Source organism: Gopherus flavomarginatus, chromosome 2 (assembly GCF_025201925.1).
Source record: "Gopherus flavomarginatus isolate rGopFla2 chromosome 2, rGopFla2.mat.asm, whole genome shotgun sequence".
In the NCBI taxonomy this organism is placed as follows: domain Eukaryota; kingdom Metazoa; phylum Chordata; order Testudines; family Testudinidae; genus Gopherus; species Gopherus flavomarginatus.
The window spans coordinates 195,961,213-195,985,432 of NC_066618.1; the positions used below are offsets into that span (position 1 = coordinate 195,961,213).

Genomic DNA, 24,220 nt, shown 5'->3' on the forward strand with positions numbered 1-24,220 from the left:
AATTTAAACACTAGCATTTACAAGACATAGGAAAAATAGTGAAGGTAAACACAACAAGTCACGGACACTAGGTAGCTCCATCTCATAGTCATGGGCAGTGAAAGGGAACTGAATGCTGATTGGGCTGCTCTGCCCTTTATGCCCTAGGAACAGGCACTCAGGGATCATACATGGTTCCCATGGACATTGCTGGCCAAAAAACTCAGATCTCAAGTGCAGAGAGCATTCACACACCAGGAGTGGAAAACGTATCTTTACACATATGTTTATGGACAAACACTCTAAAGAACGTATGTTCCCACAGCCAGCTTACTGAAATCTATCTGGAATAGTTCTCAGTGACGATTCTCCACCGTTTGAAGTTTTGTTCAGAATGTTGTATTACCTTTGTTCTCTAAGGTGAACCAAATGATCATCAAAAATCCTTCACAACGTATTTTTTATATTGACTTTCTACAAAGTCATGGATCAATTTTTAGATGGCACTGCTTGTTTCCAAAGCACTTAACAGTATTGGTCTTGACTACATTTAAATGGTAGTAATGTAAGAAAATAAGCAAATCAAGTGACACAGGCTAAAATGAAATAACAGACCTGTATGAACGTCTGCTTTGATCTTCACTGTCCTCAAGAAACTGGGAGCGTTGGGCATGCAGTTCAAGTTCTTCTTGTGACTGATCCTGTATGAGGCGAGTAGTCTAGAAATAAAATAGAGATCCAAGATAAATCTTAAATCCAGTAATACTAAAGTCAAGGCACAGAAGTCTGTATCACAGACTTGGGGCAAGTGTACATCTTAAGTATTCAACAGAAATGGTATAAGAGCATAAATTTATAAATACACAAATTCTCTAAGAATTTAGACAGTGGATCTAAATATTAACAATGGACCAGCACTCCTCTACTGTAAGACAAGGAGGGTAACAAAAGTGCAGAGACAGAAGGGCTACTGGGGTTTACAAAACAGGATAAACAGAGCCAGTACACTACAAATTTGCCCTCTCACTGGGAGTTCCAACTATGTCAAATTTGCAATCAGGTCTTATTGTTTGGGTCATGTAACGGGCAAAATCAAAGAGCAGTCACTATACATAGCCCTTTCATAGGACTAATGACAGCATTGCCTCACAGTGAGGCTGGTACATCATGAAATTTGAAGGAAAAGGAAGCTCTAATGTAGATAGCTAGAAAATACTCACCTAACTCCTCTGGAGATACTAAAACACATCTTTTGACGTGAACTGGGGGGTTTTCGCCTTACTCTGCAGCATGAGTCACTTACAGGTTTAAACTACAGTAAATGATGGATTTTCTGTAACTTGAAGTCTTTACATCATAATTTGAGGACATCAGCAATTCAGCCAGAGTTTAAGGGTCTATAATAGGAGCAGGCGGGTGAAGTTCTGTGGCCTGCATTGTGCAGGAGATCAGACTAGATGATCCTGATAGTACCTCCTGACCTCAAAATCTATGAATCTAACTTTGCAGTTTGTCAGGTCTTCTGATCCGTGCCCAACATTCATCATAGGAGGATATGATGTGGTTGTATATTATGCAGTTTTATAGCACAGCTATCAGGAAAACAATCTCAAAGTAGTTACAGCATGCATTCAAGTAGGGTACAGTAAGGTAATGCTAAGATTATATAATGACAAAGCATGTCATTTGCACCAAAAAATAAAAAAAAACCTGAGAAACATTTAAAAGTCTAACTCATAAGAGTTGTTCCATAAATTAGCATAATGAATTTCCGATCTGCCTATGTAAGGTTTTTTCAATGACTCTCATTAAGTGTATCCATAGCATACGCATATCTTGATTTTTAGATTTAAGAAAGGAAACTGCCAGAAAATATAAAATAAAGTGACATGTTTTTATATTCTTAAACATGTAGACAGGGAAACTTATTATTTTGCCTTTTTGGGGTTTTTTCCAGTTTGTTTTGCTTTTGTTGTGTCTTAAAGAAAAATGACTAAGCAAGAAAAGTCTTCATGAATTTTCCCTCATTTTCTCGGTGCTTTTCATGACCTTCCCCTGGAAGAGGCTAATGTCTTCACAAGGTCAGCCTCACAGAATGAACAACAATATATTCTTATCTTTCATAGATACTCACCACATTAATGGTCTCTGGGTTAGGAACTTGAAGCAGATTTGGTTGATGGTAACTTGTTGAAAGAGCCTGAGACTCAAGTGTGCTTGAATCCTGTAGCTGCTGTACAGCTGAAAATTGATTCTGTTGATTGTAGCTATCATTCACGGTAAAACCTGTCAGAAATTAAAGAAAGTCAAAATCCAAGAATAACGGAAAATGTGTAAAATGGGACAAATAAATAGTGCACTACTTAAACAGTAACTTCAAAAAAAGATTAAATAGTAATTTACGGCAGAAAATTATAATATTACACTCTTCAATAGTAAGCATAAGCAAAATACATAAGCATTGTGGGCATCTAATAAATATTCACAATAATAAGGTTACTTACCATTAGCTGGAGTTCTGTTAGACAATCTCCTCCATAGAACAACAGTTTGAAGTTTCTTTAAGATGCCTCTATTACCTCAGAGCCTTTGAAATTTTGAATTTCTTGTAGGTAAGCATGCATGTGTCAAACAGGTTGACCCAGCTCCCTTTATCCATGTTGATATCACGCTCCCTTACTTACACTGGAAGCCAATCACAAAGATGCAAAGCTCAGAGGGGAGTATGGCGGGTGAGTGGAGGAGATGACCCAATAGGAGAACTCCAGTTTCAGATAAAGTAACCCCATTTTCTCCTACTTTGGATCTCCTCCACATATTCCCACTCTTTAGTTTATAGTAAAGTAGTGCCTTTTAAAGACAAGTTGCAAAGTAAAAATAAAATTGTGTTTATGTACATACATAAAGATGGCCTCAAAGATGGGTTTTCTCTGTGGTTTTTCTTTGGTAATATCAGATTATAACCTTCCTCTGTGCTGAAGGAACAAATGGGACAGTGCCATCACAAAAGGCTAATTGAAAGCCAGGAAAGTATAGCTCAGATTTCAGCCTGTTCTGTCATCAACATCAAACATAACCCTTTAACAACAAAATAACCAAGAACAAAAACAAGAAAAAGAAGACAGGATCTGATATTTCTAATATAAAAAACAAGTACAAATTTTTGGTGGAAAAGAATCAGGCCTTCATTATGCATCATTAAGGAACAGCAAAGGGTACAATTTTATTTTTGCTGTGCCGTTTGCCTTTAATGGAAAACAGATGAAGATTATGAAAATAATGTAGAACTGTACAAGCATATCAAATGACCACAACAGCATCAGAGCCTAAACAGCAATGCTTACAAAATGTTTGCAGATTACTAAGTATCATTAATTGGGATGTGTCAGGTGAAAGCAGAATTTTCCTTCCAGTCCCTCGTACGGTAGTTCTCACAACAGAGAAATACAGTTATCAGTATAGTAAAGTCACAAATAATTGTACGTAAAACCTGCAACTGGCTCTAGTTTATTTATAACTAATCACTCAGTGTAACTGTGCAGCTTATATAACTATTTCTTTCCTAGATCAATCAAGGTTGGAAGAAAATATGATTCAATAAAGTGAAATTCAGAGGAATCTCCAAGAAGAAAAGGATGCAACTTCCGAACCACAACTCCCTCTTTTTTCTAATGGTCAGCTTGCTTAACCGAGGCTGTAGATCATTTATTCACCTGGCTGAGGTAACTTCCAGCCTCAAAAGGTATCCTGAAGAACAAAAAAGGTACGCAGAAGAACAGTATCACAGGAGTTTAAAGTAATAATAGAGAAGATTGTTTGGGATCAAATTTATATCTGATAGCAAAGAAAATGTTTCAGCAAGAACATATTCAGGCCACCTTTGAAAAGAACAAGAAATTCAAAAGCAAAAATTGTGACCTTTAGGAGAACTTGCACAATGTCTCCCCCTATCCAAAAACCCCCCTAAACAGTTGTTAAATATACCAGAAGAGACCACTTACAAATCCAATCAAGCCAAGATGAGTTAACACAGTATCTTTTTCCCTAGACAAGGGTGCTAAAATGTCACTATGACTGAACATCATCCATTTCACTTCATGGTTTTACAGCAAAGGGATTATGGACATCCTGAACAATTTCCAAGAAGTCCTGAAAAAATCTCAACCTTTCAAACAAAATGCTCAGAAGGAAGATCTGTACAATAAAAGTTATTGTTTGGTCACATTGAAGTATTAGGCCTTGCTTTTGAAAGAAGTTCTGGACTGAATATAAACTGTTCTGAAGATGCTGAAGGTATCTACCACTACTGTACTTCTACAGTGCATCTATTTTATAGATAGGGACCATAAGGAATGAAGCAACTATGTGTCTTACCAACCATGTCTACATATGAAGTCTGTGACAGAGCAAGATATAGAATACAGATCTCCCTGACTCTCAGTTCTGTGCTATAATCAAAAAACCATACTTCTCTCCTGAAGAAACTTACATATCTTCTTCCTTCACCTGACATGGAATAGGGAATATTTGGAATTGAGTAGAGTCACAGAGGCCTATTACTGGAGAATCCCTGTTTGCAGTGTGTTGTACAGTGATGGTCTCAGGCCAGAGAGACAAGGTGTGTGAGGTAATTTCTTTTATTTGGCCAACTTCTGTTGGTGAAAGAAAAGCTTTTATAATAATAATAGTAAATGGAGATATCCTATCTCCTAGTACTGGAAGGGACCTTGAAAGGTCATCAAGTGCAGCCCCCTGCCTTCACTAGCAGGACCAAGTACTGATTTTGCCCCAGATCCCTAAGTGGCCCCCTCAAGGATTGAACTCACAATCCTGGGTTTAGCAGGCCAACGTTCAAATCACTAAGCTATCTCTCCCCATGTTCTGAGCTTACACAGAGCTCTTCAGTCTCTCTCAGTCCTAGATGAGATGCTATACCACTTGCAGTATGATGATCAACTTGTGAAGCTTGCTTTCTTGGCTTGAGGACATTGTCCAAGAAATTTTCTTTCACTTCCACATGAAGTTATTAGAGAAACACTCTGGAAACCAGCTCATTATAAGAAAAAAATATCTTGCATTAAGGACCACAGACAAACTATAGTATCCCATGGGAAATATGGCATTTGAATTTTCAGTCAGGATCTGGAGTCTTCACTTCCAAAACTGACATCCTTTAAATGGTAACAATTTTCTGGCAAAGGACTGCCTCTGAACCTCCAAAGATGTCTTCAAATGAAGAGGAATGGAGCATTCACATGTAGAAGCTATGAAGAAAAACTCAGTGCTTCATCATTCTTGATGTAGTCAAAACCAGCTCAAGTGAATAATGGATTATGGTGCTGGCCTATACTGCCTTCAGGGGAGGAAATCAAAACTCTTTAAAAAGTAAATAGTAAAAGGAAGGAAGTCTATCTGAACAAAACAGGCATCCTGTAAAAGGCTGTGATCTCTACAAGAACAATGTAATGTATGATCCAGATAGGCCTCTCTAGACCTGCATAGGTCTATGTCTGTTCTCTGACAAATACGGAGGGTGGTTGATTGTTTATTTGAAGCAATAATTATGAAAATGTCAGAACACTCCAACATTGTTTTATTAAGAAATTACACATTTAACCAATATATTTTACAAGAATTATAGCCTATAAATACAAAGGAAAGAAAAGAATGTCTGGGGCTCAAATGTCCTACCTAATTGTCAGGAAAAAGTAACTGAGGAGCATGAAGCACAGATGCAGACATAGGGAGAGGGTCGACCAATTTAACGCATGCATCCGCGCATATGCTTACCTACCTCAAATTCAAAAAAACTGAAGGGCTCCAGGATCTTCAAGGAAACTTCAAAGAGTTGGGAATCTGTGGATGAGATTCCAAGTAGAACAGGAGAAATCTTATACAAATGAGATTTTTATTACGTTTTATAAAACACGTTGAGCAGCATAAATTTCTGTGGTAAAAATGAATATTACTAGGACTCCAAAAAGACAATATTTTTGGAAAAAGCATTTACCAATCTATATTTCCCAAATGACAAGGAACACACAGAAACTGAAGCATAAATTACATAATACTTTGAGATGAAAACTACGTAATTTCTCAATTTGAAATGAACGACCAAATCGGAAAATTAACAACTGGAGAAAAATCAGTAATTCTGCCTTTTTTTCCATTTGTAAAGACCTCACATGGGATGGCCAATCACAAAATTCCAATGGACTTTAATGGATCCAGATTCGGCATGTTTAATAAATTTAGAGACATTAATACCTTCTCTCAACTCTTGTTTAAAATGCATTGTAACGAAGTATGAAAATCAGCAAAACAAAATAAAATATCCTAAACTGAATAACACATTGAAGTAATAAGAGGCAGTTATATTTTTATAAAGGGAGCTATTTAACTAGACAAGGAATCAAATTAAAAACTGAGGAAATAAAAAACAATAGTAATTCAAATCATTTACGTGCAATTAGGGAGCATCAATAGGTAGTTTCAACCTTAATTACATAATAAGTGCCCATAAATCCAAATTTTAAACCACTCCTCAGTCACAATCAAAAACTGATCACCTTCAAGTTTTGCATACCACATTCTACATTCCACAGGTATTTTTCCGGAAAGATTAGTAAGTATCAGAAAAAATTTTCACATGACCCATTAATGACTACAGGTCTTACGGTTGCATGACCTCCATATTTACACTATAGATTTAATTCGAGAGCGGGGAGCAGCTGCCTGGGCTTCTCGCCTACCCGCCAGGAACAGCATCCTGAACGGGGAACTGGGCAGGCACAGCCGGCTGGGAGCAGGGGGCAGCCAGGCTTTAGCTGTCCAGCTTTCTTGCTCCAGCAAGAGCCCTGAAATTGACAAGATAGCCAACAGCCAACGTAAGTAAGGCAGTGTCTATACAGACACTGTCACCCTAACTATACCGACATAAGACCTATTCCTTTTGTGGAGGTGGAGTTATGATGTCGGTGTAGTTAGGGCACTGTTAGGATATAGATATTCAGGCCTGTCTGCAAAGGCCTATACTTTAAAAAATTTAGGTGTATTCTTATTACTTAGCTAGTTATAAAAGTATAAAAGAAAGAATCAAAATCACTGTCTGCTGGTGTAAGGGCCTTCTCTTAATGTGACAGCCTAAGAACAAGGCCTCAGACTAAGGCCTTCAGCTAAGCAGCTGAGGTCAGCCATAAACTGGAAAGTGTATGGTCACATCCTTACATTCCAAACTAGTCACATTAAAATAAGGTGCTATTGGGCTGTTAGGAATACAATCCTGTCCTAATATTCTTATCACCTCCAAAAAAAGGAAAGAGCCTAAAAAATGTAAAAGGAAACTTAGTTTAATAGCATCCTGTCTGGCAAGAACTCACTTATCAATAGCTGGAATGCAGAAAATTCTCATTTCTGTACTGTTCTATCACTGCAGTCTCTACTTCCCTATTGTTTGTCTGTATAATCTCTGTCTGGTTCTGTAATTGTTGGGTGTAAACCAATTAAGGTGGTAGAATATAATTGGTTAAACAATCATATTACAGTATGTTAAAACTGGTTAGTTAAATTTCAGTAATTGTTTTTGTCTGCTGTATAATTAATTTTGTTGGGTGTAAACCAATTAAGGTGGTGGAATATAATTGGTTAAATAATCGTATTTCAATATGTTAAAATTGGTTAGTTAAATTTCAGTAAAATAATTGGTTACGGTATAGCTAAGCACAGCTCAAGTTTTACTATATAGTCTGCAGTCAATCAAAAAGTAGGGGGAAAACTGGAACAGGGAATGGGGGTGAAAGAATTGGAATCATGTTTTGCTAAGGGGGAGGAATGGGAAGGTTCTGTGGTGTCGGAGCTGGAAAGGGGGACACTAAGGAAGAAAACTGGAATCATGCTTGCTGGAAGTTCACCCCAATAAACATTGAATTGTTTGCACTTTCAGACTTCGGGTATTGTTACTCTCTGTTCATGCAAGAAGGACCAGGGAACTAAGCCCCCAAACAGGCACTTACATCAGCAGGACAAGGCAGTAGTCCGTACTTAGGTTAATGTAAGCTGCCTTACGTCAACCTAAATGAGTAGTGCAGACCAGGCCTGAGTCAGAAATAGGGGTAGGAAACCAGGTGGAGGATGTCAGGGCAGAAGTCTAAGATGAGATATAGTGAGGGGTAATAGAAGACTGGGGACATGGAGCAATGGCATTAAGTAGTACTCCCCAGTCTCTGACTGAAAGACACTGGAAAATATGGGATGATGACAAGGGAGTTGGGCAGGATAGGCAGAGCATCCATTCACGAGAGGTTGAAATGAACCTAGAGGTACAAAGGAGATAAGGCATGGAATGGTAGCAGGACAGAGAGGATAAAAGGACACACAGGTGCATACAAGGGACTAAAGTGAGGTGTTGAAAGGGTGTGGAATGTTTCAGAGGTAAGAAGAGAGATGCATGCAAGGAGACAGGGGAGTACAGAGGTCTTGGGTGGGACATAAGAGGTATTGGAGGAGCCCCCAGGAGATATATCTGAGTTGAGAGGGGCAAGAACAGAGGGAACAAAGAACCAAAAGGGAGGGAAGGAGTTTATCAACCTCAGAAACTTCTAAAACCTTTGAACATTAAAAGTTTGATCTCTAGTAAAATTTCTTGAAGTTTTCTATGTGGATAAGAGCCTCCCTGTAATCATTTACATCATCCACTACCCACCCCTTATCCCATCCAGGTATACATTTCCCCATCACACACATCTCTCTTCTGGACTTGCTGAAATTTGCAAAAGATGAGCCCCATTTTGGTGGGCCTTGTAAAAGAACAGAACTTCCCTTCTGCAGACTTTATATGACAGCCATATTAAAAACTTTTGGTGTTCATTGGAAGACATGACTATTCCTGAACAAAAATTTATTTAAAAAGAACTGAAGTTGAAAGTAAGTTGCAGTGGAGTCTAGAGAAAAGACGGTTACCTACCTTTTCATAACTGTCGTTCTTCAAGATGTGTTGTTCATGTCCATTACACATTAGGTGTGTGCGCACCATGTGCACAGACATCGGAAACTTTTTCCCTTAGCGGCTCCTGTCGGATCAGCAGGGGAGCCCCCTAGAGTGGCGCCTCCATGACAGTGCATATATACCTCTGCTGACCCGACCCGGCCTCAGTTCCTTCTTTCCAGTGACTCCAACAGAGGGGAAGGAGGGTGGGAAGTGTAATAGACGTGATCAACACATCTCAAAGAACAACAGTTACAAAAAGGCAGGTAAGCATCTTTTCTTCTTCGAGTGCTTGTTCACGTCCATTCCACATTAGGTGACTCACAAGCTTACCATAGGAGGAGGGTAGGAGTCATGGAACAATTGATTGGAGAACAGCCCTGCCGATTGCCATGTCATCTCTGTCCTGCTCATTGACCACGTAGTGGACTGTGAATGTCTGCATCGAGGACCAGGTGGCTGCTTTACAGATCCCCTGGATTGGGACCTGAACCAGGAAAGCTGCTGAAGACGCTTGCACCCTGGTCGAGTGGGCCGTGATTGTCGGGGCTGGAACCTTGGCGAGTTCGTAGCACACGAAAATATAGCCCGCAATCCATGACGATATACGCTGTGCCAAGACCAGAAGACTTTTCATTCTGTCGGCTATGGGGACAAACAACTGCGTCGACTTGCAGAAAGGCCTAGTCTGCTCCAAATAGAACACCATGGTCCTTCGGACATCCAGAGTGTTCAGGCTACGGTGACTCGGGTCCGTGTGTGGTTTAGGAAAGAATACTGGCAAACAAATGTCCTGGCCCATATGAAATTGGGAGACTACCTTAGGGAGGAATTTAGGGTGTGGCCTGAGTTGCACGTTGTCCTTATAAAAGACTGTTTAAGGCGGTTCTGAGGTGAGGGCCCTCAACTCAGACACCCTCCTTGCGGACGTAATGGCCCCCAGGAACACCACCTTCCAGGAGAGGTGGAAGAGAGCAAGAGGTGAGGGGCTCAAATGGAGGGCCCAGGAGCTTAGAGAGTACCAGATTTAGGTTCCAGGGTCAACCGGCAGGTGCAAGTAAAGGAATACCCTCTCCAGTCCCTTGAGGAACTGCATCGCCATGGAGTTAGAAAACACCAAACACCCGGATTCCCCCAGGTGGAACACTGAAATGGCCGCCAGATGCACCCTGATCGAGGAAGGGGCGAGACCTTGATGCTTGAGGTGCAGGAGGTATTCTAGGATGACTGGAATGGCAGCCTGGAGTGGCTGTACCTGCTTAGACTCACATCAGCATTAGAATCTTTTCCACTTAGCTAGGTAGGTCCCCCTAGTGAAGGGTTTTCTACTGCCAAGGAGAATTTGCCTTATCGGAAGAGAGCACTGGCTCTCCATAGCATTCAGCCACAGAGTTTCCACGCCATGAGATGCAGAGACTGCAGATCCGGGTTGAGCAGGTGCCCGCAGTCCTGCATGATGATATCCTGGTGCAGGGCCAGGGCAATCGGGGCAGCCACTGACAGCTCTAGCAGGGTCATAAACCAGTGTTGATGAGGCCAAGTGGGGGCGATCAAAATTATCGTTGCCTCGTCCCTGCGAACTTTGAGGACTCTGTGGATGAGTGGAAGCAGAGGAAAGGCGTACTTCAGACTCCCGCCCCAAGTGATTGCGAATGCATCTCTGACCGAGTCCGGGCTGTGGTTATGGAACGAACAAAACTGTGGACATTGGCTGTTGTCCTTGGTGGTAAAGAGGTCCATTTGGGGAAAACCCCACTTTTGGAAGACCACTTGCAAGATGTCCAACCTCATCGACCACTCGTGCGTGCAGTACAACCTGCTGAGGCGGTCCGCCAGCTCGTTCCGTGCTCCCAGGAGGTATAACACTTCAAGATGGATGGACCAGGCTATCCAGAAGTCCCACAGGAGAAGAGCCTCATGGCAGAGGGGAGAGGAGCGGGCTCCACCCTGTTTGTTTATATAAAACGTGGCGGTGGCGTTGTCTGTCAGAACTGTCATGCTGTGACCTTCCAAAGTAGCATGAAAGGTTTGGAAGGCTAGACGAACCGCCCTGAGCTCCTTCACATTGATGTGGAGCAACACTTCATCCCTGGACCAAAAGCTCTGTGGCCTTAGGTCCCTTAAGTGAGCCCCCTGGCCAAGGTCTGACACGTCTGTCACTAGTGTAAGAGCAGACTGCGGCACAGTGAAAGGGATACCCTTGCATACCTACTGGCCGATTCACTCACCAGCGCAGGGAGTCCAATGCCTGGGCAGGAACCATCACGATAAGTCTAGGGGATCTCTGCCCAGGTGATACGATCGGGCGAGCCAGGCTTGTAAAGTCCTGAGCCTCAGCCAAGTGTACTTGACCACGTAAGTGCACACCGCCATGTGCCCTAGGAGCTGTAGACAGCATCTGACTGTAGTAGTTGGAAACCTTAATACTGAGTCTTCCATGCGCTGGATGGCCAGGAATCTGGGTTCCGGGAGGCTCGCTCGCGCCTGCCCCGAGTCCAGCACTGCCCCGATGAACTCCAGCCTTTGAGTTGGTATCAGGGAAGACTTGGGCATGTACGAGGAGACCCAGTCTAAGGAATGCGTCCAGGGCCACCGTTACGTGGGAACAGACCTCCTCTTTGGACTGACTCACGAGGAGCCAATCGTCGAGGTACAGGTATACCCATTTTCTCCTCTTTTGCAGAAAGGCTGCCACTACTGTTGTGCATTTCGTGAACATGCAGGGCGCTGCCACCAAGTTGAATAGGAGGACCATAAACTGCTAATGGTGCTGGTTTATGGCAACCCGCCAGTGAGCCAGGTGAATGGCAATATGAAAGTATGCGTCTTTCATGTACAGGGCAGCATAGCAATCCCCTGGATCCAGGGATGGAATAATAATGCCCAGGGAGACCATATGGAAGCGGACCTTGACTAAGAATTTGTTGAGCCTGCAAAGGTCTAAAATGGGCCGAAGCCCCCCGCCCCCCCTTTGCCTTGGGGATGAGAAAATAAACGAGAGTAAAACCCTCCCCCCCTTAGTTCCTGAGGGACTTCCTCCACCGCACCTGCCTTGAAGAGCAACTGAACCTCCTGCATAAGGAGTTGCTCGTGAGAGGGGTCCCTGAAGAGGGACAGGGAAGGAGGGTGAATAGGAGAGAAGGAGAACTGCAGCATGTATCCCACTTGTACCGTGCATAAGTCCCTACGATCCGATGTTATATGGGACCATGCATGGGAGAAGTGGGACAACTGGTTCAAGAAACATGGGGAAGGATCCGGGAGCTGGGGTGGTACACTGTCCTCGAGCGCACCTTCAAAATCCCTGCTTATTGCCAGGCTGGGGCTTGACCTGGCCCTGGCCCTGGCCCTGGTTAGGCGTGTTGTTCCGCCTGCGCCTATTGTCCCTGCTCCTGCCTAGGACGAGGCTGGTAACCACCTCAGCAGTGGCAATGAGGCTTGAACAGCTTCCTCTGAGTCGCCAGGGTGTGCATTCCCAACAACTTGAGGGTGGCCTGGGAGTCTTTGAGGCTATGCAGCCTGGCATCAGTCTGATCCGAAAAGAGGCCAGACCCTTCAAAGAGGAGGTCCTAAAGGGTATTCTGGACCTCTGGGAGGGAGGCCCAAAGCCTGAAGCCACGCCGAGCGCCGCATCACCACACCTGAGGCGATCATTCTGGCTGCTGCGTCTGCCGAGTCCAGAGAGGCCTGTAAAGAGGTCTTGGCTACTGCCTTTCCCTCTTCTATGAGGCCCGTAAACTCAGGCTGAGAGCCCTGGGGCAAGCGGTCCTTAAATTTTGAAACTGCCACACAGGAGTTGAAATTGTGCCTGTTCAGGATCGCCTGCTGGTTTGCAATCCGTAACTGAAGGCCCCCAGAGGAGTAGACCTTCCTTCCGAAGAGGTCCAAATGTTTAGCCTCCTTGGCCTTGGGAGCCAGGGCTTGCTGACCATGACGCTCCCATTCATTAACGGCTGAGACAACCAGAGAACAGGGGGCCAGATGACAAAAGAGGAACTCGCAGCTCTTGGAAGGGGTGAAGTACTTCCTCTCTACCTCCTTGGCCGTTGGCGCGCTGGAGGCTGGGGTTTGCCAGACAGTCTTGTAGTTGGTCTGGATTGTCTTTATGAGTGAGAGCACAATTTTGGAGGGACCCTCAGGGCTTAAGATGTCCACCATAGGATCCTCCTGCTCACCCGCCTCCTACACCTGTAGGCCCAAGTTCTGGGCAACCCTGCAGAGCAGCTCCTGGTGCGCCCTGTGGTCTATCGGAGGAGGCCACAACACTGCAGTGCCCGCCACAGCCTCATCTAGGGATAAGGAGCTGCTGTGCCTCTTCCACCCTGCCAAGTTGATTGTCCCCAGGATGGCACCAGGCTCGGCATCACTTCCACTTACCAGTGCTCCAGAGAAGTGTCCGATGGTCTGGACACCGTGGCCTCCTTAGCTGTCGAGGGGTGCCTGGGCAGGGACCGGGACTGATGCACCGAATACACAGACCTCGAAGCTCGAGGAGGTCTCTTGCTGTTGATGATAGGCCCACAGGATCCAAAAGGGCCATTGTCCTGGTGGGCCTCATTGGGGTTGCAACACTGCCTGGGGCTCCCTGCCCATTGGCGCCCTGCAGATGTAGCTGAAGCCGCCTGAGTCGACCTCAGACTCCAACCTCAATGGCCAAGGCGGTGCAGTGGCTCGGTGTCGTCGGGAGGCTGGAGAACGGCTCCTCACTGACCAGGATCGGTACCGATGCTCTTGGGACCAGGATTGGTGCCTTCTGCCTGGGGCCAGTGATCTCAGCCTTATGTCCCTTCGGTGCCGGCCTAGCGACGGCGACGGGGATCAGTGTGCCGACGGGGCAGGGGCCGCATGCTGGCTCAGCTCCGGTGTCACCAAATCCCGCTGGGTCAAGGGCATCTGGGAGTCCACGGAGGCTGAGCTTGACCAGGAGCGGTGCCGGGAGCAGTGCCAGGGCGATGACCTCGAGCAGCACACTATTGCCGGCTTCCCTTTGGATGGCACCTTGGTGATGGTACCAGAGGCTTCTCCCCTGAGAGGGGGCTTGCAGCCAACAGCTCAATGAGGTCCTTTGCCACCTCAAAGGTGTCTGGTGTAGAGGGCTGTTCTAGAATCTCCTCCATCCCTTCATTGGCACTCAAACCACTTAGCCCGGGGCTTGACAGACCTGCGCCACCGGAGCTGGTGTATGTCCTGGGGCCACACTGCCCCTCTGAGTGCCCAGCCTCTTGGAAGGCGCTGCCTTCTTATGCAGGGAGCGCCCCGTCGCCTTTTGGCTGCCCCTTCAACCATGCCGGAGAGGTCAAGCAGTGTCGGGGCCTGTCCTGCTTCCTTGGTGCCGCAGGCTTACGATGCCCCACTGGCGCCGGATCACGGACTGACACCGGGGCAAAATGCACGGAGGACGCTGAAGCCGGACACTCCAAGGCCGAAGGTTGCAGTACGGCCTCCACAAGCAACTGCTTGAGGCGAAAGTCCCTTTCTTTCTTAGTCTTAGACTTGAACGCCTTACAGACCTTGCAGCGCTCAGTCTGGTGCAATTTTCCCCCAAACAATGGAGACGCGAGTCATGGTGGTCACTACTCGGAATAGGTTTGCGGCACAAGCCTTAAACCCCTGGGCCTGTGGCATGCCCCGCAGCCCGGGACTGGTGCTGGAAGCAACTTTCAACTCTAACAAAGGAGACTTAAGTATCTAACAACTAAGAAGTGCTAACTACTAATAACTGCTACAACTGTGCTAAGGGATCACTCGCAAGCGAGAAAGAGAGTTGTTCCAATGCCACCACAGAGGGTAATAAGGAACTGAGGGGGAGGGTCGGCAGGGGTATATATGCACCAGCATGGAGGTGCCACTCTATGGGGCTCCCCTGCCGACTCGATGGGAGCTGCTAAGGGGAATAGTTTCCAACGTCCGTGCCACGCGGCGCACGCACACCTAATGTGAAATGGACGTGAACAAATAGTCTAAGAAAAACATGCAAAATTATTATGCTTCCTTTAAAAAATTTTTTTACAGCTTCAAAAAGCTCCAGGGTTAAGGTATCATTAATGATTAGTTCAGGGATCCAGCCAGTTCTTAATGTTATTATCCTTCCCTCACTCATTCTAATACTACCAGATTTACACCACTTGCCCAGCTTTGATAACCCCTTCCCCCCCTGCAACATTTGCAAAAATACATGTAAACATCAAAATAATAAATTAAATAGGAGATTTTTGACTTTTGCATATATTTTTGCAAATTTTAAAGGGCACTGCTATGGCAGTATGTAAATTTGATAAACTAATGCTGTGCATTTTTAATACCTGGTGCTTTTTCATCAATAATCTCAAAGTGCTTTACAAACATTAAGTAAGCCTCAATGCCTTTGTGAGGTAGGAAAACATTACTGGGTTCCATTAATATGTTGTTTAGTTGAGACAGAAGATGCTATGAAGACAGCTCATGGTCACTCAAACTAGGAACAGAATACAAAATGCCTGACTATAAATCTCATGCTGTAACCACTAGATAGAGATCATTTTAAAGGAAAACCTAGACAAGTTTAAATAGCCAAAAACTCAATTTTTTCAGATTACAAGGTCTATTTTCAAAATAGTTAAGATCAGGTTTTCAGTAGGTCTCCTTTTGTGCATGCACGAATGGGACAGCTAAACACATGGTTACCCATATTCTGTGTCCACAGAAGTGAAGCTTTTAATAATTCTAACACTTTAGGGCCAAATTTACTAAGAACTGTAATTTAAAAATTTTTTATCTATAACTAACCTTGTGATAACCCTTGCTGATCAAATGACTGTTGTGTTAGAGTTTGCTGTTCGAACTGATTGATGTTCTCCTGTAAAGCATGTTGGGATGTCACAAACCTATCTGAAATCAGGAACATAAATTCAAAAAAAAAATACATTAATTACGTACATATACAATTAATCACAAATAAATTTATTTAATATGTCATTATTCAAGCTATTTAAATCTTTTTATTTTAAAATTATCTGTCAGGTGCAGTCCTGCAGATTTAAATCTTTAGGTTTTGTATTTTTTTTTTTTTTTAAGTTTTAATTTTTTTAATCAACTCTATTGATCAACTGCGAACACAAACATCTCATTTAACCAGATCTACCTAACTTTCTGATACTGGCAGTGGCAACTAACACAATATTTTGTATTCTTTCCACCAACTGTGCACGTGTGCTTTGATAACACCCTGAAAAGTTGTGCTGGAAGATGGTGATTTAGAGAGAATATGTTTGCATAAAGTATTACACAGCATATTTTTGTGATATATTGTTTAGATTTGTTTGCCAAATAGAAATGGGTAAGGGTTAATATAAAATATTTTATATTTCCCAGTATATTTTACAGAATTATGCAGGGTAAGAAAAATTAACTCATTTACGTACATTTTAAGTAATTATTGTACACTTTTACAGAAAGTATATGTTTTTCTAAACCATTATTTCAGATGTCTTAAAACCAAATTCATAAACATTTTCAAGATAAAATAATTTAGAAACTTCACCTAAAACTGATTTTTTCTTTAGTGTAGTTTTTGATGTTCTGAACATATACCTTCATCTTGCTCTAAAGATTGGTCAGTCAATTGTTGTCCCAGTCCTGTTTCTTCTGTGGCTACCACCTGCTGCTGGTCTAGTTCTAAAATAGCTTCCTGATCTGTTGTGACAGCTTCTGGCTGCTGCAGCTCATCACTTTCAATCTCTACGTGCATCTGAGTGGAAACATGAATGCTTTGCTGATCTACTGTTGAATCATCTATTGAAGCAGCTTGCTGGTGCTGCTGAAGCTGCTGTGCAAGCTCATACCTGAGAATGAAAGAAGAGATCTTTTATTAGCAAATGATGCACACACCTAGACACTATTTTAGCTCTTTATATGACATTTTTACTATTTTATCATCATTTATTTGTACTAAAGTAGTGCCTAGGAACTTCAGTTATAGACCAAGACCCATTATACTAGATGCTAACAAGGGCTTTTTCCTAATTCATTATGCCAAACTACTCTTAACTCTTCTAGAACCCAGATAACAAAAAACATAGCTCCTAAATCAAAGCTAGTTTTCAAGGAAGCTTTAAGGATGAACTACTGCAATGTACTGAAAGAGTTGAAAAAAAAAAAAGTTTTATACCTACCTATGAGTTTTCATGTGTTTTTTGCAGTTTAATGAAGTTTTGAATGTTTTTTGACAATATGGACACATATATGGTCGAAGATCATTATGAATCCCCATGTGTCGCCTTAGGCTACCACCAGTAGTGAAGGCCCCATTACATATAAGACACTTAAAAGCTTTCAATCCAGTATGAGTTCTAATATGTGCTTTTAGCACTCCAGCCGAGACAAAACCTCTTCCGCACTGAGAACACTTAAATGGCTTCTCACCGGTGTGTGATCTTTTAAAAAAAAAGCAAAAGCACAAATTGCGTTTACAGCAAAATAAGAAAAAACATAACCAAAGAGCATCTAACATTTTGTTCAACAAAACCTGACAATATAAGTTTAAAAATGGTTATATAACTACACTTAGGCACATAATAATAGGCAGAGTCAGTAGAAACTTCTCACTTAGAACTTTGCCAAACTTAGAATATTTGAGCTGAAATTCTGCATGCCAACCTTCTGCCTAAGTATTAAGTATTACTACTACTGGAAAATTTCAGCTAAAATAATTCCGCCATTTCCAAGAATGAGGTCAGGAAAAAATGCTGGTGACCTTTTTTTGACCTCTAGTGCCACCATGCTTTGGAGCAGGGTCTTGAAATTAGGCCAGGGTAGCCTTTATATCCAGGATATGCCTGTTGCTGTTCCCATGAAAATACATGCAAATTTAGTCAAGTCTTTGAAAAATCTCAGTTTGCAAATGCTCAGTTGAGACTTGCAGCTAAATTCCCTGAAGATTTTGTCCACAGTGAGCATGCTCCAACTCAGGGCTGAATAGCCCCTGGGCTGCTGTGAGCTGAAAGCAGAGAGACTGTCTCTTCTGTGCACACACTGCCCTCCCTAACCTGGTTGGGTCCAGCAGCTCCCTGATTAAAATGCAGAGTCAGACAGGGATGGAGTGGGAGAGCAGATTGGGAGAAGGAACAAGGGCAGGGAAATGCAACTAAGAAGTGGTGTACTGAAACTCGGAGCCAGTGGGTGAAGGTGAAGATTGAAATCGGACAAGGAGCTCATGGGGAGGGAAACCAAGACCAGCTGTGCAAGGAGACCGGTGCTTGTATGAGGAGCTTGAGTGTAGAGAATGGAACTGGAACTAAGGAGACATGACTGGAGCGGGCACAATTTGGAAGCGATGGGGCACAAAGGATCAATCTTGCAGGAGAGGGGAAGCAGAATTGGCAGAACAGTATGACTACTATATCACTCCTTATAGACCCTGGAATGGAATCTAATACTCCTGAGTCTCACCATATCTCCATCAGCAAATACCTGTGGCACCTACTGCCAAAATGTAGGTCTCATCCCCTACTAGTGCTGATCCACAGAGAGGATGACAACCTACTATTGCTATAAGTAACTCAGTTAGCTCAAAAGGCAAAGGTCTGTGTAGTGGAGCTAAAGGTTTCAACTTTGCAGATGAACCATGTGGGTGCCAATATGATGACAAATGAAAATTTGTTTTTTCAATTTTCTTTTTTTTTAAAACCAAGAAATTACACTCACCTCCCTATACACACAAAGCCAACCTTCAAAGAATATTAAGGTTGTAAAGTCAAGCACTAAAAAGTTTGGAAATGCCAGAATTAAGATTGCCTGTTTAATCTTATGGTCTTTAATTACATGATCAGATTTTTGCCCACAAGAATTATACTACATGCATAATGCATACCCAAAATTATTTTTTGAATTGAACTTCAAACAACCAGTAAGAAAGTATGCACTGATAACCACTAGTTGTGAACTGCGTGCACAGAAAAATGTGCATGCAGTTACAAGCCCAGTTTCCTTTTCTGATTTCAACAGTTAAACATATAATTGGCCCCTTTACCATAACTCACTCAATTCGTGCAGTAAATGTCCATACAACTGCTTGCACATTTTTGTACATAGTTTAGAAAAACCAGGAGCTTAAGAGTCAATAGGATAAATTCTGCACTAATATGCCCAAGCAACCCCACTGATATTGATGGCAGTGCACAGAGTACAAGTTAGCCAAAAATCTGGATCAACCTGACTGCTTAAAGTTAATTCTGTAGTTTCACTAGCTAAGGACAGCAAGATAGTAAAGCTGAAGCCTTAGCAAGGAGTCCTATACAAACACCTCCCACAAATTATTCTTCCATTTTAACTGTCCTCACATTAAGTAACTTTTATTAAATACATTTCCTTTCTCTTTTGTGTTTACTTTACCTGATATGTTGCTTAAGATGGCAAGATTTTTTATATGCTCGATTGCAGTAATAACACTTGTATGGCCTGTCTGCTTCATTTCCAAAACTATTATTAAAATAACTTTGGAAAAACTGGCTATTCCTTGGGATTGGCTGGATAAGACCTGCATGTATAAAACAAAAAAAACCAAAATGGGATCATCTGGTAAAGCTGCAATGGTATAAAGAGATTAAACATTTTACAAAACAATACATATTATTAAATATAGTAAATCGGTAGTAACAGGAAAAAACCTAAACATCTTTACAATATCTATTTAAAATTACATGTGGTACCTTAGCGGCACAGTTCCTTCCAGCACTAATGGCTCCAGCCCCTTACAGTAAGCTGCAAATACAATCCTCTGAGTCCATATTAGACATTTATTTCCAACAAAATCCAAAACAAGTTCAATAAAACCCAATTTATTTACTAATTCACTACCAACTGACTGAAGTCCTATATACGGATCTTATTTCAGTCATTTCACATGACACTTTAATTAGCTAGATTTCATTTTGTCCCACTGCTGTGTAATTTTGTTACATGAGATTTAATTGGTAGAGTTTATATAAGTGATACCCCATCACTGTAGCACTGGTCTTCCTCACATTACATTAAACCTACATTTGAAACAGAGAATGGAAATTATCAATACTTGTTTGCCCAACACCTACCTTCACTAATTGATGGGTTATCTTTTCAGTGCCATCACAAATTCATTGGGGAAAAAAAAACAAACCTTATTTAAACAGATGCTGTTTATACACTGTACCCTGAAGACAGCCAACTTCAGCTCTGCAAAATGAGGAGAGTTCCTGCTACTAACTGTCCAAGTCTTAGTCTCAGAAAATTCACAAAAGAACCCCTTCTCAAATGATGTGACAGAATGTGAGGTAGTAGCAGATTTATCAAGTAAAAAGGTCCAAAACCATTCACACATCTTTGAACTGAAAACAGAGTCCTGTGCAAAGCAGTAGGGTGCAATCTTGTAAAAAGTTACTGTACAATTTACCTTTTTACTAAGAGGCTACATAAATCCGTTTGTGCTGCTTAAATTCACAGAAATAGCCAGTTTTTGCCATCTTCTAGCTCAGAGGTTTTCAAACTTCATTGCACTGCGACCCAGTTCTGACAACAAAAACTACTACACAACCCGTGTCCTGTATTACTTTAGATTCTAGAGACTAGAATCAGGACCAGCATTAGGAAGTGGTTAGCAGGATAATTGTCCACCCACCATTCTAGCTCTTCAGCCTGTCCACCCACCATTCTTCCTAACAGGTGTTTTATTTCTCCCCACAAAGGAAAGTTTAGAGGGTTTCTTCTGCCTAGCTCCACACTGCTATCCTTGAAGGTAAAAGCACGAGAGTAGAGGAACATCCTTTGGGATTAAAAACAGCAGCTAAGAAGAGAATATGTGACCAATGAATTTCTTTTAACACTGTTTTGTTGGGCGGGGGGAGGGGGGGTGGAAGCAGGAGAGGCCTACAGGAGATGATCTGGGTCTTCTAAATCAAACAGGAACAGAGCTTCACTTGGCAAGTGCTTTTCCTGCTGTGTTGTTCCTAAACCTTGATAGAAGTAGAGCTCCTCTCAGTAGAGACTTAACAACTATAGATGACGATCGCCTCCTCCTGCAAACCTATCCTTGCCCCTCTCCAAAATAGTGTTTCTATCCCCTTTCTTGCATCTTAGGATCCATATCACAATGGTATGGAGCTACCATCAAAATTTTGAACTGTACAGGTGGCTCCACACAAATTAGTATTTGGAGATCTCTCTCTCTCTCTCACACACACACACACACACACACACACACACACACACACACAAGTGGAAAAGCATTTGCCCAGTCCACATTAGAACCATCACTCATGCTACCACTGGCATTCATCAAATATTTGGAAAAGTAATGAAAATTCCTACTGTGAACACAGCCAAATATTCTCTAATTATTTCGATAACTGATCAGATGAATGAGAAAATGTTTGAAGTAGCCAGGAAAGACAAGAGACACTTTACCCAGGATAGAATCCTGTGGCACCTTATAGACTAACAGACGTTTTGGAGCATGAGCTTTCGTGGGTGAATACCCACTTCGTCAGATGCAACTGATGCATCTGACAAAGTGTGTATTCATCCATAAAAGCTCATGCTCCAAAACGTCTGTTAGTCTATAAGGTGCCACAGGATTCTTTGCTGCTTTTACAGATCCAGACTAACACGGCTACCCCTCTGATACTTTACCCAGGATGCAGAAACTTAACCAGATATTTTTGAGAACTTATTCTTTAAAACAACATTTGTTCCCAACCAAAAGCAGGAATAAATAGTATTGGACATCAGTCAAATTCAGAAAAATGACTGAAGTCATAATGGCACTTTTTGGTCAATACTTTAATTAAAAATACCATAGGGAACATACAAAGAAACCAGCCTTAAAATATCTGGACCCAAGAGCAAACAAATGAATAAATAAATGAATGAAAAAAATATTTTCGGCAAAAAATAAAACCTACATCTTTTTAATTTTCTGTCAAGAAACAGTTCAACCATACCACCAACACAGAGCAAAGATATTTGCAGCTTGGAATTTCTCGTCACCATTCACAGAAAAGAAAATGATAGTTCTCAGAACACTTACATTCACCTTCCCTCTGGTGACATTTGCCACCTGTTAGAGGAGTAGTAGAAGTTCAGATTCCTACACAGCACATTTCAAACCGGGTAACGTGCAAGAATTACAATACATCTGTAAAAAAAACCCTACTTTTCCATGTATTTCACAATTCTTAACATTTAGAAATGTGCAATTTAATCAAATCAATCTAATCACTGAAGACATTTTAATTCCACCACAGAACAAAATATGTTTCTATTTCTTCTTTGGTCTAAAAAATAAAGTTACATAGTTGTATTTAAAATTCACTCCTGGCTGATCTGAATATTATATCCTATGACTAAATGCTTTGATGTAGTCTAACATGATTAATGTCAAGAGATTCTTAAAACAAAAACACATAGGAGGGTGTGGAATCAACATGTATATATTCCTTTTACAAAGGGAAAAAAGATTTTACAAACTGAATAAGCAAACTGTCTACTCTAAAATATTAGCGACCTGTACGAATTCTTAAAACCAACAGAAGCACAATAATCTTTCAAGACAAGCAATGATAATAGAGTAAGGATACTATCAAAATACAAAAAAAGCAAATGCACTACTGTGTACAGAGTGGCTACGGACAGCACATTCTGTGTTGGTGCTGGCATAGTTTAAGCTTGGTCTTGACTAGCATTTAAAAATGTGCTAGTTAAAAGCATTTGCTAACATGCTTTACAACTGTATCCAATGCCTTGTCCACAGTAAAGTTTTAGAATGTTGGCAAACACATTTTAATATCGGACCTTTAAATCCTAGTCAAGACAAAGCTTAAACTATGCCAGCACCAGCACAGAGTTTGGCTGAGAGATATGGAGCTGCAAATGGTAATCTATTGAAGTGAAGACTGGACACAGAAAAGAATTTGGACCCAAGTCTCTAAAAAGCTCTTAAGTGTTACATTTAAAACGCACATGACTAAACAGGACTTTTATTAAATCTAACTTTATTATATAAAAAACTAAAATAGGATTGTAAAACTATGATATTATTGGCAGTTTCATCTAAAAAGAAGTAATTTGTGGAGTTTTTTTCATTTATAAAATAATGGAGCCAATCTGATTGTTATGGCCATGTTAATATCTTTAACAATTTAATAATATTCTAGGTCTAAAGTTTGATCTTTTTCATTCGAAACTTCACATGGTTATTGTACTCTGGTTGGAGTTTTGAAAATAATACTATGTTTAGTATATCTAGTTTAAGGTAGTCAAAGCAGAAAACTGCCCATCACTAATGGAGTCTAAATCAACTATATGTAGGTGAAAATGTAAGTACATACATATCATAGTATCTTGCCCACTGTCACTAACCTCTTATTTACAATACAATCCTTCATCTAAAGCTGAACAACTACTAACCTTTCCCAACAAAATGGTTTTAAAAAGTGATAAGTCATATAACATCCTATTCCAGAATAGAAAGATGTCATGTAAGCTTTCTAGAATATATTCCCATATTCAAATGTTATCGCTAATGACACTAATTCAACTGAGTTCCCACCTACACAAAATCCACTAAAGCCATATAAAATTATAATTGTATCAAGAATAAATGTGATTAGAATAAGGAGATTTTAGAATATGTTCTCTAAGCATTAGCTCAGAAAAAACCTAAAGGAAACAAATGCATATGTTTACCTTTTCTACACTGCATATTTTATAATTTTTTTTCTGTTAAGCTTTATAGAATTCTATCAATAAAAAAATGCTTTGTTATAAATTCATAAAGTACACTTTCAATTCAAATAGCTGACGGTACAGCTTTCTCTGTGGCTGCTGAACAGTTAATTCCAGGTGCATCTTCTTGAGTGAGTTTATAGACTGCCTTTGCCTAATAGTGTACTCTACTTCATTCATATTCTAAACTCAAATTTCAGGATTATAATAAGCAAGTTATAGCACATATGAACTCAGTCTTCACCTAAATCAGTGATGAGTATGGGTTCTTGCAAAGGAATATCCGGTACTGGAACGCTGGTCTTTCCTATTCGAACTTTTGCAGGTTTACGCTGATGTCGCATCTTTCGTAATTCAGTGTGTTTAAAGTGTGAAGCAATGTGAGTCTTCCTGTGGCCAGATGTTCTGAACTTTTTATCACAGTGAGGACAAGCAAAAGGTCTAACACCTGGAAGAGATTAAAATATATTACTTCATGGTTTACTCCCATGTCCACAGGAATAAAAGCTGTGGAATCCAAACAGT

The 24,220-nt window shown here is 41.5% G+C and overlaps 1 protein-coding gene across 13 annotated transcripts in view; it reads right to left on the reverse strand.

Moving 5' to 3' along the window:
• ZNF236 (zinc finger protein 236) overlaps positions 1–24,220 on the reverse strand; it is a 192,479-nt gene that overhangs the window by 96,256 nt on the left and 72,003 nt on the right. For all 13 annotated transcript variants that reach the window (XM_050941761.1, XM_050941762.1, XM_050941767.1 and 10 more), the window contains 7 exons: positions 23,940–24,143; positions 19,331–19,475; positions 17,113–17,373; positions 16,532–16,782; positions 15,728–15,829; positions 2,114–2,265; positions 595–698 (listed from right to left, as the gene is read on the reverse strand). In XM_050941761.1, the coding sequence (XP_050797718.1) occupies positions 595–698; positions 2,114–2,265; positions 15,728–15,829; positions 16,532–16,782; positions 17,113–17,373; positions 19,331–19,475; positions 23,940–24,143 (1,219 nt within the window). The remainder of the gene's footprint in view (positions 1–594; positions 699–2,113; positions 2,266–15,727; positions 15,830–16,531; positions 16,783–17,112; positions 17,374–19,330; positions 19,476–23,939; positions 24,144–24,220) is intronic.